General features: G+C 38.5%; 1 protein-coding gene across 1 annotated transcript in view; it reads left to right on the top strand.

Annotated features, from left to right (window-relative positions):
• col12a1a (collagen, type XII, alpha 1a) overlaps nt 1–12,198 on the top strand; it is a 53,279-nt gene extending 41,081 nt beyond the window's left edge. Inside the window, exons 50-64 of the mRNA XM_079458473.1 lie at nt 1,025–1,183; nt 1,438–1,515; nt 3,038–3,124; nt 3,511–3,564; nt 3,660–3,755; nt 4,461–4,514; nt 5,053–5,106; nt 5,522–5,575; nt 6,095–6,166; nt 6,325–6,360; nt 6,790–6,856; nt 6,939–7,121; nt 7,340–7,417; nt 9,560–9,730; nt 11,439–12,198. Of these exons, the coding sequence (XP_079314599.1) occupies nt 1,025–1,183; nt 1,438–1,515; nt 3,038–3,124; nt 3,511–3,564; nt 3,660–3,755; nt 4,461–4,514; nt 5,053–5,106; nt 5,522–5,575; nt 6,095–6,166; nt 6,325–6,360; nt 6,790–6,856; nt 6,939–7,121; nt 7,340–7,417; nt 9,560–9,730; nt 11,439–11,584 (1,389 nt within the window). The 3' untranslated portion in view covers nt 11,585–12,198. The remainder of the gene's footprint in view (nt 1–1,024; nt 1,184–1,437; nt 1,516–3,037; nt 3,125–3,510; nt 3,565–3,659; nt 3,756–4,460; nt 4,515–5,052; nt 5,107–5,521; nt 5,576–6,094; nt 6,167–6,324; nt 6,361–6,789; nt 6,857–6,938; nt 7,122–7,339; nt 7,418–9,559; nt 9,731–11,438) is intronic.
• The last annotated feature ends 2,037 nt before the right edge of the window (nt 12,199–14,235 follow it).

Genomic DNA, 14,235 nt, shown 5'->3' with positions numbered 1-14,235 from the left:
AATGTGAGAAGATGTATTTGAGGAGTGTTTAACCACTCAAACTACTAAATAAATAACTTAAACCGTTATTGGATGCATTTCAGTTGGAAAGCTGTCGCAAAGGGCCTGACAGCTTGAAAACCCATTTGAATTCCTTAACGCAAGGTAGAGAAAATGGAAGGAAAGATGGTCTGCCAAACATGCAACTATAAAATGGAGGCAGATAGATACAATGAAATCCTGACAGTCGGGGAGGTTACAGAACAGCACCAAAATGAAACCACATGGTGGGCGTAACGGACACCCGCGGTAGCCAGAATGGGAGGATTTGGGCAAGTGTGGAGGCTTATGGCACAATTAAACGACACCATAGCAATGTTCTTTGGCCCTGACCTCTAGCGAAAAAAGTCTCAGCATTCAATTACTGCAATAATATCTATTGTATTTCTAATTTCCCATGAGCTATTGAACATGCTATTTAGAAAAGCTTTAAATGTTTCCATACGAGTTGCTACATCCAGAAACAGAATCTCAGGCCCCTCAACTTGTGGCCAGCCAAATGCCGGATTCGGTTGCCATAGATGTTGACAGTATTGTGGCAAGAAATATAACCTTACTTCAGTACTGCTGATCTACAATGTAGGGATATGAGATGTAAGAGCTCATCAGTCTCTTTGACTGAGAAAAGCCAGACAGAGGAACAAGAGATGGTCAGCCGCAAAACGACGTAATAACAAGATGCGCTGACGCTACATCTAAAGAAAATGTATCCTCCCCCTAAAAAAGGACGGAAAAGGCATTTTAGAGGTTGTACCTCCGTGTAGTTTCATGGTTTGTTCAAAGAGAAAATTACAGTTGGTTAACCATTTAATATCATCAAAAAGGGTTTCCAAAAGAGAGTGTTTCACGTTTTTCTTTTGCAAGTCCATTTCCGTGGAGAATTACGCACCAATTTGATAATGTCCAATGGATAAATAACCGTAACTGATGCAAAGATTTCTTTACCTAGGTATTTTCACTAATACTTGCATATTAATTCTTGCAGCTTCACATCTCGATTTCACCGAAAAATGTCAAACTGAACATCGATTGTCAGGAGGTGGGAGAGAAACCGATCAAAGCCGCAAACAACATCACCACAGAGGGCTATGAAGTTCTTGGCAAAGTGGCAAAGTCTGGCAGTTCAAAGAAGCAGTCGGCCACAGTGAGTACAAATCGCAACAAAATATCCGAACACAAGCGAAACTATTAATAGCATCAACCAGCCGTGCACTTCCATTGTCTTCTCGAATTCACACTCACATGTCCTCCCGACCGTTCGTGTCTGGACGGATTCTGTTGTGTCTGTGCTCCTTTTCAACGTGCTGTTGGGCGCATATGGGCATGTTATTTTTCTCATTCCGCTCAATGGAAGCCATGTGTAACATCCGTTTGCCTTCTCTTGTGTCTCTCCTGCAGTTCCAGCTCCAGATGTTTGATATTGTCTGCAGTTTGGGCTGGACAAGTCGAGACAAATGTTGTGATATTCCAGCAATGGTAAGAAGGGATTGTGTTTAGATTGTCATGGGACGGTGGGTGGTGTCGTGTCCTCTCTGGACTATTAGCGAAAACATTCATAATAAATAGCAACAGCGATAAAGTCTCAGTGGATTACAGTGTATGTATTTAGAGCAGGTCAGTGTTTCTTCCCTAAACACAGCTGTCAAAACCTTGTGCGAATCCAAACAGTTGTGTTTCACTATGACTCTTCTGCCCTTCCCCTCTTTTTATCTTTGGACAATCTCTCTGGAGCAATATGTCATCACATCTCTCTAAAAGCACTGCGAAGGCTCATAGTTCACCATATTAACCTTCCTCATGTCAATTTATCTCATGACACGCATCACAGTGTTATAAGTGTGGGGAGAAATACATGATCATGTTTCATTACAAACTCATGCATTACTTTGATAATCGGTTTACAGTGCATTTTAGGCACAGTACATCAGTATGTATGTTCCATATGGATCATGACCTTTGCGCTGCTAACTCAATGGTCTACCAGTTAAGCTATATCACAGGATCAACGTACGTACTGTAGTTAACACTATATGGTCAGAAGTATGTGGAAACACTTCTCGAATTCATTGGCATTTATTAGGAGCTGGTTCTTCGCCACCTCCCTAACAGCATCCCCATGTTCTGCACATCCAGACACAACAGTATCAGTGAGGTCGGGTGACGGAGGTCTGGCCCACGGTCAGTGTTCCTATTTATTCCAGTGCTGTTCAGCTGGGTTCTGGTCTGGGGTTTGTACAGGCCAGTCAAGTTGTTTCAAGACTCAGTAAATCATTACTTTATGGACTTTGCTTTGTTCACTGGGGCTTGCTGGAACAGAAATGGCCCTCCCCAAACTGATCCCGCAAAGTTCTAGAGAATGTCATTGCATGCCGTGGAAATAAGGGGCTTATCCAAACCTGTTAGAAAGAAGAGAGTGTTCACACACTTTTGACCATGTAGTGTAGTGGAAGGACAGGTAATGGAGGTACATATCATTATGTGCCCTCTATGGCACATGTACACTGATAGGGTTTTTAGGGCAGAAACAAATTTGTAACTACCATACTATATTAACAAATATATTTCTAGCTTGCTTATCATTAAAATGATTGCTTTTTCAATCATGTTTTAAAGGTTCAATCCATAACTTTTATCGCCGGTTATTTTAGTCCCTTATTTTCACGTCCCAACAACTGATTTTTGTTTATTTTAACCAAACAAAAGTTACGGATTGCAGCTCTAAATTAATTAGTAAAATTCTAAAGCATGTGGATACTAAGGTAGTTTACAACAGATGTAACCCAATTTACATGTTAGCCTTTTTCATGCTATCGCCGATTTGTCAATGGTTTTAAATGGTTCCAATATCAGCTGACAAGTATTGGCAACCAATACATTGTTGCATTTCTATTTTAAACTGTTTATTTCCACGGGATTTTGCTTACATAGACTACAGAAAGTAAGAATTTTCAAAGAATGACAGTATCAGGAGGTCTGACATTTCTTTGTATCCTTGTAGAGAGATGAAGCCAAATGTCCTGCTCTTCCTCACTCCTGCACATGTGCTCAGGACAGCATTGGCCCTCAGGGTCCAGCGGGCCATCAGGTAAGACCATTAGAGTCCCGTGACATTTCCTCCATCTCTGAAGTCATCGCCGATCTTTAGTTCATGGATGGGGGTATTTTCCCTGTAGCCCCAGAGCTGTTATTACAGCCCTGCTCTTTACATTAAGTAGAAGAATATGATGACGGGGCCTCTTTTCATATACACTATTCTGTCAAACATCTGGGTTTGAATATGGTTTGGAACACAGCATGCGCTAATAATCTCTGACTTGCTCGTGGACTAAGCGGATACGCTTAAAGGTCAAAAAGCACAAGTGAGGTCCATTGGGTAGGCCAACGTTGAAATATCTTACTCTCTGGAACGGTCATGAATGTTTGGCTTATGAAATATGGAATCCTCTTAAATTTGCTACTGTTTTTTTTCAGGGTAGCCCTGGAACAAAAGGCCCACGAGGAGAGAGGGGAGAGTCTGGTTCACCGGTAAAATTCTCCTATTGCTACGAAATAACTAGAGATTGATAATAAATAAAGTTCATCGAATACCAGATTCTAACTTATTTTGTCTGTCTTTCCAGGGTCCAATGGGACCACGTGGAGAGCAGGGTCCGCAAGGCTCAATGGGACCACCAGGTCCACAGGGACCCAATGGATTGTCTATTCCTGGTGAACCAGTGAGTAAAGAACAGAAATATAACCTAATGGGGAACATGGTTGCAGATAAATTAGTCCAGCACTCACAGTGGGCTGGCTAGTCTAGGACCAAGCTAGTTTGGTCAAAACATGGATCAATCTTAAATTTGTTTAATAATGCCAATAGAATTGAGTGGGTGAATTTGGATGACTATAGTCAACATTACCAATTACATAATTTGTGTAAACATTGAGAAAATTACTGTAAAAGATGTCACTACATGGATGTTACTGTGTTATGTAATTTGCTATTTTTTTTAATCACGGGGCAATCATGGAAAATGTAGCATTTGGCTAAATATTGAATATCTGTTCATTTAAATAATAAACAAATAAAGGGAATATTTTTTTATTATACAAATGAATGCAATTTGGTGGTTATGAAGTTTCTATGCATTATGCTACATTTATCAAATATGGACCAACAATTTATACCCTATTCATGACAAGTACCTCTTACTAGGGCTGTTACATGTTGCTTGGACTATCTGACTGTACAGTGTTGTGTGGATCTATTTTATGACCTTAAATTTTAATCCCATGAATATAACAGAGACAGCATGTACTCGCCTCCTCTCCCTGTCATCCACATACATGTATTTTCTTTCATGTGCATGTCACAGAAGAATGAGTGGGGCTGGTTTTAACTGCAGTGTGAAAGCTCTCTTAATTTCTTCTGTTTTCAGGGGCGGCTTGGACCTAAGGGAGACCCTGGTGACCCGGGTCAATCTGGACAAAGAGTAAGTGCAGTTTTGTATGCATTTCATAAGTAGCTCTAATACACTGTTGGAAAAGAATTACGTGTTTATCAAATAAATGATTTTCACTTTTGATGACGTGTTCTCTAAATAAGAATTTAATAAAAAAAAACAGAATGGGACCGCTGACAGACACTTGCGGGTTTACAGAGGACAGAGCGGGTTCTCGTACAGTTTTCTGAATATGAATGAAATGATTGCTGACAACATCATTATAACTTCATTTTTTGACTTTGAAACAAAAACAAAACCTGGATAGAAATTCGAATGTCAACTGGTAGTAATTGGCATACAGGATGTAGGTAAATCACTGAACACATTACTTTACAGAAAGTTTATTTACACATGAATTATGCGGTTCAGTTGGTAATATCTTCCTTCTCCACTGCGGAAAGGTTTAACTTAGTCATATCCTTACAATATAATGCTCAGTTGTGATCCACAAACAGCTGAATCATTGTTTGATCCATAAAATGTGAATGATGAGCTGACATGAAAATGTTTTTTTCCATATTTCAAGGGCCCCGCTGGTGCTGCTGGTCCTATGGGCCCTGGAGGACCTTCTGGAGGAAGGGTAAGACAGATGACCTTCAGTGCATGCTTGTTCGAGAGAGCAGGTTTTCAGATTTGCTGGATTGTGTTTTGTTTGGTCGGGCCAATCGAGTGTTTTGGTAGGTCCATCTCAGGGGCATTTTTAAGTCAACTTGAAACCTGAATTGATCCTGTTTATGATTTAACACAACAATCCTATTGCAGACGATTCATCGGGGCATGTTTAGAAATGGCTTTGTTATGTCTAATCCTTAACAATTGCTTGGCTTCATTCTTGTATTCAATGCCCATTATTAACTTAACGATTAAATCTGTTTCGGGTGAATAAAATGATGTTCTGGCCTTCATATTTTATTATTTTATATCCTGCTTGATTAGAAGACATTAGCAATCATATTACTGAAATACAACTGTTTGACAGCTTGTGTTTTTTTCAGGGTCCACCAGGAAATGAAGGCCCGTCTGGACCAAGAGGTCCATCAGGACCAATGGTGTGTAAAAGTGCTTTTACAAATGATCTGCTTTACAGATGACTCATCTATTGACACCGTACAAAAGTATTTTGAATTCACAGCACGTTCTCGATCATGATGGGATGAAAGACAAAATCAAACGAAGACAATAATCATCCGTACAATAATGCAGTAGATCATTCTATTGAGTATCAAATGAGCCGGTTATTGCAAACAAAAAGGTCAAAAAGACTCACAAATCTTCAAAAAAAGAGGGGTTATAAATGTTTGACTGGCGCACTAACTCAGTTATTGCCTTCAATCATCTCCGATGTGAAATGAAGCGAGAACCGTTCTGTTGTGTGTACTTAAGGCTCGTAAGAGGCTATGTGAATATTTAACTACGCATACTTATATAAACAACCATTACGCTCATTTAGTGTAATTACTGAATGAATAATACAATTGGGGGAATCGAAAAGAAGAGAAAACAAAACCAGAATTGTTAAATTGCATTTCCCATTCTCATTGGTATTGCTCTCATGCTCATATTTTTAGGGACCACCAGGATCACCTGGAATGCCAGGAATCACAGGAAAACCAGGAAAACCCGGAGACACTGGCCTCCCAGTATGTACATGTTCAATTACAAATCATAAACGTAAATCATTCATATAAAATCGTTTTAATAGGCTAAACGAATTCTATAAACATATAAACGTTTGTGACAAATTGAACAGTTACCTGACCAGTTCTGGTTTTAATCTGCTTTCATCTGTCAATCACAGGGAACCCTTGGCTTGAAAGGAGAGAAGGGTGAACGGGTAAGCGTCTCTTTCATAAACTTCAGCTCTCACGCTGCTCTTTTATTAGCGCTGTTTGCTCAAGCATTACTCTTACCATTGTTCAGGGCTTTGCTCATGTAAATCATCTGTGCGACTGACATAAATGATTATCAGACCTACTGTATGACTTCCACCCGGCGGACATAAAAATCTATAGCATTAAAGGAGGAATCCATGCCGATTCTAAAGACTAGAATGGCATAGACTACAGAAGGTGGGCAAGTAAGAAACCACCTAACAACCAGTTCCATAACATTCTGTAACTTCCTCGCAACCACCACCTCTTAGTTCCTGATTAAAAAAGGTATTTAAGGTATTGAAGAGCAATGCCCTGGCAACCACCCATAACACAGCGGCAAAAACTTTGGCATGGACTAAGCACCACTTGACTGTCTCTTTGTTTTCCAGGGAGACACTGCATCCCAGAATATGATGCGCTCCGTAGCAAGACAAGTCTGTGAACAGCTAGTCAACAGTAAGAGACCAACAAAAGAAGTTTTGTTCTTTGTGTATATAGTATTTCTTAATATCAAACTAAAATTTGTATATTCCTGTAGGACAAATGAGCAGAATCGACATGATGGTGAACCAGATCCCCAGTAACTACAGGAGCAATAGTCCTGGTCCTACTGGACCCCCAGGCCCTCCTGGCAACCAGGGACCCCACGGAGAGCCGGGCCAACCTGGACCCAATGGTTTCCCCGGAAACGCTGGTTTGCCAGGGTCTCCAGGAGAAAGAGGCATGCGAATTTCACATTAGATCTTAATTTTTTGTTTTAACCTCATAATGAATTAATATAAATTTATTGATACCTCATCGAACAATCACTATAGAACATTGGCATATGAGAACTGTATACATTACTGTAGTTAGAATCTGTTAAGGCATTTAAAAATGATCTACATTTGTACACTTTGCATGTCAGAGTTGTGAACAAATATTCTTGTATTGTTCTAGGAATGCCCGGAGAGAAGGGTGAGAGAGGAAATCCGGGTATCGGATCTCAGGGACAAAGAGGATTACCTGGACCACCTGGTATGATTTGTTACACCCTTACTTCATTTCAGATTTTTTATGAAGTTTGTTTGCATTCCTCGTAGTGATAATAACTATTTTATGATGTGGCTTTTTTATATACATTTGTACGATCTCATACATATTTTTCGTAGTTTCATACTTTCACCCCATTGACGTTTAGGGAGGAGCTTCTTTATTGTCTTTTTAAAAAGTATTTCGAGTCATACTTTTTTGTACAATTCACATCATCTGAATTCATAGCCACCTCATAAAACAGGTACAAATTCTCGTGATATTAGTCTATACATTTTTGCTTCTCACCGAAGGGTTGAGCCATACAGTTGCCGATTCAAACTCTGCTGATTTATGAAACTCATTCTGACCATCATTACCAAATATTTGACAACATTAACTGCTATTTCCACGTCATACGGAGAGGAACAGTGAAGTATTTAAGCCTGATAGATGAACACTTGCTCAAAAATTATGATTCATCATCAAATGAATGGTCTCTTATGCAACAGCTGGAATTAGTTTTTCCAAAGAGTCAGGAATGATTGTTTTCCCCGTGTTGTTTGGACAGGTTGGCTCAAAAGTGTGCCAACCTCTCATTTAAGCATGTTGTGACAGTCGGGATTAAGAGAACTTCAAGAGTTTGGAAAAGGGGCCGGTAGGAGCGTTTACCTCAGAGGGCCTGTAACAACAAAACCTAGACTGATGAAAAATCTTTAAATCATTAGGGCGTTTTCTAGTGGCATTTCTTTTTGTTGTGAGATTTATGCAGTATGTGCACTTAGCTTTTATTACAGGAATCCCAGAAGGCCATTGGTCACAGAGGTTCTTGATTCTGATGTCATTCAAAATCACTGGAACCGGATATTGTTGCATAAATCATTTTTGGAACATCCCAGTTTTACAGATGGAATGCAAAAATAATCTGCATTAGATGTCAGAAATTTTGGAAATGTCTCCATTCGTTTTCGAAGAGAAGTCAACAATCTGTCAAGCTGAGCTTAGACTTGTCAACTCTGCAATCAAAAGAAAATATTATTGTCAATATGAACTCAAAATGTTTTCCTCAAATTGACCCAAATCCAGATTATTTTATACCTCTATACACTTACAGTCTCATATGTTTCTGTCTCTTTTAAATGAAACTTAACTTGAAGCTGCGAGGAAGTTAAGGGAAATCATAATTGAAAGCAGGAATTCTTTATTATTTCCAATTCCGAGATTTTATAATATTTATGCACAGTGTAGGGGGAATCATTTGGGTTTGCCCTATCCCAAGAATTTCTTCAACAGGCATTTGGTGCTTCGTAAATCTTTTTTACATTCTATTTTCTTTTCTCATGACATTTATGTTGCTGTTGCAGTTTGAAGCCTGTGCTGTTATCGCAATAACAACCAGCAGCCTGACCTCTAAATACACATGAGAGTCTAGAAATAAATCACTTTTCATTAAACAAAACACATCTATTGTCCAATACGCAAGACTGGCCAGAATGGTAGTTTCCACCCTGACTCATAAACAAAAAGGAGCAGCGTAGACGACAGAAGTAATCCAGTTGTTATTAGACAGAGGTTGTACAGACATGTTTGAGGTTTTGAGCGTTGTCGATCTCGATACGGCCATCCCAGTACAACACAAAGGCTCTGAATGATTTATTACCTCCATGGTAACAAGAGCAACACACAAACACCATTCAGCATCCTCTCCACGGGACGTATGGAACCGCTTTCCAATCTGCTGCTCTAAAACCAGATATTCCCAAGAGCTGGCCTATCAGTAAAAATATATATTCCTCTTATAAACAGCGCCAGGATCCGTCTGTGAATGAAGCTTGTATACGTACAGTAGGAGGAAGCTTGCGGTTGCTCATTGTTTGTACTTTGGGGGAATGACTAGTGTTTGCAGCGGAGACCTCATTGGCAACACATGTTGGATGTGCACGAGAGCAGGAGTCAGGGGGCGACATTCCATTTCACTTTATACCGTCTAGACAGAGAGGGGCTGGGGGGAGGTTGTGCGGCAGACTTTCCCCCTTCTTCCTTTTAATTAAGACTTCAAAATATTTAAATAACAGTGTTAAAGTCAGTATCCCCATCTGAGAATTTACAGGCGATGTCAGGAACTTATTGTTTTTTTTGTTTCCCCAGGGCCACAAGGGCAGTCTACGACAGGGCCCCCTGGTTCCTCAGGCCAGGCCGGGCCCCGTGGACCACCAGGACGGCAGGGATCCCCTGGAGTTAGAGGACCTCCTGGACCTCCAGGATACTGCGATTCCTCTCAGTGTGTAGGAATCCCCTACAATGGACAAGGATACCCAGGTACATGCTGTTGTGGTGTCAGGTTTATTGTTGTGTTGTAGTCTAAAGCTCTGTTTCAAAGCCTACAAAGCTTCTTCCTTCCGATGGCCCTAATCAAAAGGAAACCTAAAGTCTAAGGTTAGCAGGTCCTCCAGTGCGGCCAAACTGGTTACGGTGGTCTTAAGTTTCGGACACTTGTTGGCCAAGTTTGCTGACCAAACGAAAATTTGATGTTTGAGATTTGCTTACAAAGCAATACTGGATTAAAATACAACGTACTTGGTAAAATAGTTTGTTTTCATTTATACTGAGCTATTTTTAATGAAATACTTTTCAAAAACTTAAACTTAAAATTCATCCACCATGATAAATTAACATCAGTTAAATTCGTCTTCATCAAGGTTATGATAGTAAAACATTTGTCTTTTATGAAAAATCTTTTAAAGTAAAACATCGTCTCAATTGGTTTCTGAAATCTGAAACTAAACTGAAAAGAGAAATGTTGAAAATTATTAGAAAACAGCAATAATGAACCCCCCCCCCCCCTATAAATTCGACCGTCGCTGGTGGGAATCCAGATTGCACTGAATTATTGAAATCGTACAAATTCATGCATATTTTTTCCATGTAGGCAGCTCTCTAGGTTTTAGAACAGAGCTTTATGCACTAGGAAGCGATTCATAATCTGTTTGCTCAAAAAGATGCGCTGTGTTATTTAACATCATAGCGGATCGATAAATAATTGCATGTTTATCATTTTTTTAAAGGAAGCCGTCATTTTGCCTCTGAACTAACACAATCTTTAAACCGTTTCAGGTTTTGCATAGTAGGCTATCTATACTGCCTGATCCCTTACGCATCCCGAGATTAGCACACTCGCAAATGAGTTAATAAGGATAACCACCATGGATTGAAATGCTGAATATTTGCTGGCCGACTCTAAAACAAACAATCAAACCAAAGAAAGGACTGGACTGCCACTAACACCAGCTGAGCGCTACTATATCATACTGGGGATGGTGATGGTTACGCACATGTGGCCTGTTTGCTAGAACTTAAGCTGCAAAGCAGTAAGAAAGAGATTGAGGACGCATGTCACTACTAACAATGACCCCCAATGTTAACAGCGTTCGACAGCGGTCCAATGACTGTACATAAACTAATTGTGCCTTGTAAATGTTAATCGATGAAACGAATAGGTTAACAGCAGTCATCATCAAAGCCTGTGCCTGATAACTCGCTTCATGCTGACGTAACCTTGTTTGTGTATTTCTTCATTTTTTTGTATGTTTTGTTTTCATTGAAACTTTTGTTGATGTATGCAGCTAACGCTCAGGTCGAAATGTAGTGTGTGCCATTAGTAACGCAACTGCAAAGCTCCTGGTACGAGTGCTGTGTTATAAACTTGCCGCTTGTTTATCTTCGTCTTTATTTTATTTGTGATTTTTGCGATTGTATGATACCTCAGAGAGTTCAGAACAAGTGTCATAACTTCCCATTCGGTCCACAACCGAACATGTATACGTATTATATTAGATTAACAATAGTTTAGGGAAATCGAACGCAAGGTTGTGGACGACTGCAGATCTGTGTTGGTATGGTTCGTATTGACGTTTGTGTATTATTACCTTTTTATTACTATGTTATTATTATACGTTAAAATGAAGAGTTGGAACGTGTTGGATGCCAAAAGCACATGCTGAGTGAGCCAAATAATATTTCCAAGCAGGCCCCTACCAGCCGGAACCTGATACCTACGTAGTCCCCATACAGCCCGAGGCCTCGGAAGATATCGAGACACAGTCACCAGGTTTACGAAATCAGCGTGGAAAAAGATCGCTATCAAGAAAGGAAGCCAAAAGAATACAGACATAAATTGAAAACTATGAAATGGTTCAGATGTATCTTCTGTAATGTCAAATTTAGATCAAGCTTCATTCATATGCACATTTAACATGCTCCATCCTCGCTTCCTCGCAAGAAACCTGTGCGTCTGCAAACGGCTCCAAAATGCTATGCCAAAATGTCTATGCTTGTAACATAACTGCATTTTTGTCATTTTGAGATTTTTTTTTTTTTAGATTTGTTCAGTACCCCGACCATGCATTATTAACACTATCAATTGATTTCTTGCACATTTGAACGATTGTACGATGTTTGTTGCGGTGCAATTTCATGTCGATTTCGCCAAATGGGTCAACTTACCATCATTAAACTAAAATGAATATTTATCTGTTGTATACCAACTCACGCCAAAGGACGAATTGCATGCCTGTGTTGTATATTTAGTAAGGACGTTTACAATTAGAATATAGTTGTTTTTCCGACGCTATCATTCTCAAATGCAAAATTTGGAATTTGTTGCAAGATTATGGACATAGAATGGCTTTTTTCATGTCTGAATTGCACATTGTGAATTCCACAGCCGTATTTTCCTATTTATTTCTGAATCAGAGGAGGCATTTTACAATAAAACTACTGAAAATGTTAAATGGCTGCCGTGTGTTATCTTTGATCATCAGAGTCCTTTGAATATTTCTTGTATTGTATGGTGTATTAAACGTTCTATTCATGGTTAAAAATTAATTATTTTATTGTAATAATTTGACCACATGTAAAAAATATTAATATAATTTTAATGAAAATAAACTTTATTAATGTCTATTTGTATGATTAATTATGTATGATTTTATGAAATGGACATTTTTAGACAGTTACTGTAATGAGACTTTTTCAAAGAAATGTTTAAAGATTTTTGAAATGTTCATGTCTAAATATGACAGATCTTATTTGTAATTCCTAAAAAGGCAATTTGTTGATGCAAGTATCTAAAATCTTAAAAGCCGAGATTAGGTGAGAATCATTCCTTTTCAGGTAATTGTAATTCCGTAGTAACACTAGACTTTTCGTTCCATTGACTTCGATTCATACGCATGCAAATGCCACAGACATTATGTTCCAAAGGTCAAGTCTGGTGAACTCTGAAGTCTAACCAACAGAAGATTGACAGGCTAATAATAACATTGCATCTAATTTAATCATCGGTCTTGGACTCTTCGGTTTTCACTATTTCTTCATTTTTATTAAACATGAATATTCTCAAAATGTTATTTTTCGTTTTTAGTCAGTTGAGAACATCTAGTAGAACATCCAATAATTTAAAATCTTTCTTTGCTTAAATGACAAAGTGTCATTCACTCACACATAGTTGGATACGTTCCAGTAATAAGATGTTCAGAAGAATCTGCCAAAAAATACAAAAACAATTGACTCTGTATTATTCGTACATAAAGAAAGAGAACAGAATGATCTTTATTATGATATTTTGTGTGTTACTGAACTATATGTTTTATATTTCAAATCATTTCTGCCACGATGTTTCAATGGTTTCATGAGAATCACTCAAATGTATATTTTACATCACATCAATTTAACAGAAATGTACAAAACATTTATTTTAGATCCTTGAAATAAATGGTTTTCCAAGAATAAATGTTCTGCTGTTCCTGGTCAGTTAAAAAGAGACATCTAGAGTGGAAAAGCACCTCAGACTTCTATAAGGTTGTTTATCTTGTTCTTCCAACGAAAACATGAAAATGTAAAAGGCTTTAAATGTTCTTATAAATGTCCGAATTATCCATTGACGTTCTGCTACATTAGAAGTCTTATGTCATCACAGAAACAATCATTTATGTTCTGAGATCAACTTTTCTCATTAAATACAGTGAATATTTGATATGCCTCTATTTCAGTGACATTCAAAAACTTCCATCAAAGGCTCTTTCAGGAGCAGTGAATGACTGAACAGATCACTCGCCAAATGTCTGAAATGAACGATTATATAACCCTCTGTTTCCCATACTTCTGTAGAAAATCTATTTTGAATATGCTCAGATCTCACACGTCATTTACTCACGCTCAGATTCTTCCAAACCAGAATACATATCTTTGTTCTATAAACACACAGGGAGATATTTGTAAGAATGTCAGTAACCAAACAGATCGCATCCCCCATACACTCCCAGAGTATTTATTTTCCCTACTGTGGCCGTAAAAGGGGACGAGATCTGTTTGGTCACTGCCATTCTTCCAAATATCTTCCTTTATAGAAGCAAGTTTATACCAAAGGTTTGAAAAAGCTGACGGTGAGTAAATGATGACAGAATTGACATTTTTGGGTGGAGCATCTCTTTAAAGGGATTGTTCACAAAAAATAGATACTTATTTATTTACTCTTAAGTGGTTTAACGCTTGTATATGACTCTTTCTTTAGCGGATCACAAAATAAGTTATTTATCAGTGGAAGTCAATATGGGTGAATGTTGTTTGGTTCCCAACGTTCTTCAAAACATATTTTGTGTTCTGCAGAGAAAAGAAACTCATACATATTTGAAATGACATGAGAATGAGTAAATGATGAGAGAATTTTCATTTTTGGCCAAAATATCCTTTCTTCAGTACTTTCGCAATCTTTGTTGTGAAACATTCGTAGTACTGTACACCCACCAGCTCTCCAAACAAAAAAG

The sequence above is a fragment of the Barbatula barbatula genome, assembly GCF_947034865.1.
Source record: "Barbatula barbatula genome assembly, chromosome: 6".
Classification (NCBI taxonomy): domain Eukaryota; kingdom Metazoa; phylum Chordata; class Actinopteri; order Cypriniformes; family Nemacheilidae; genus Barbatula; species Barbatula barbatula.
Note: the sequence above shows the minus strand (reverse complement) of the source record. Positions and strands in the feature narration are given on the sequence as shown.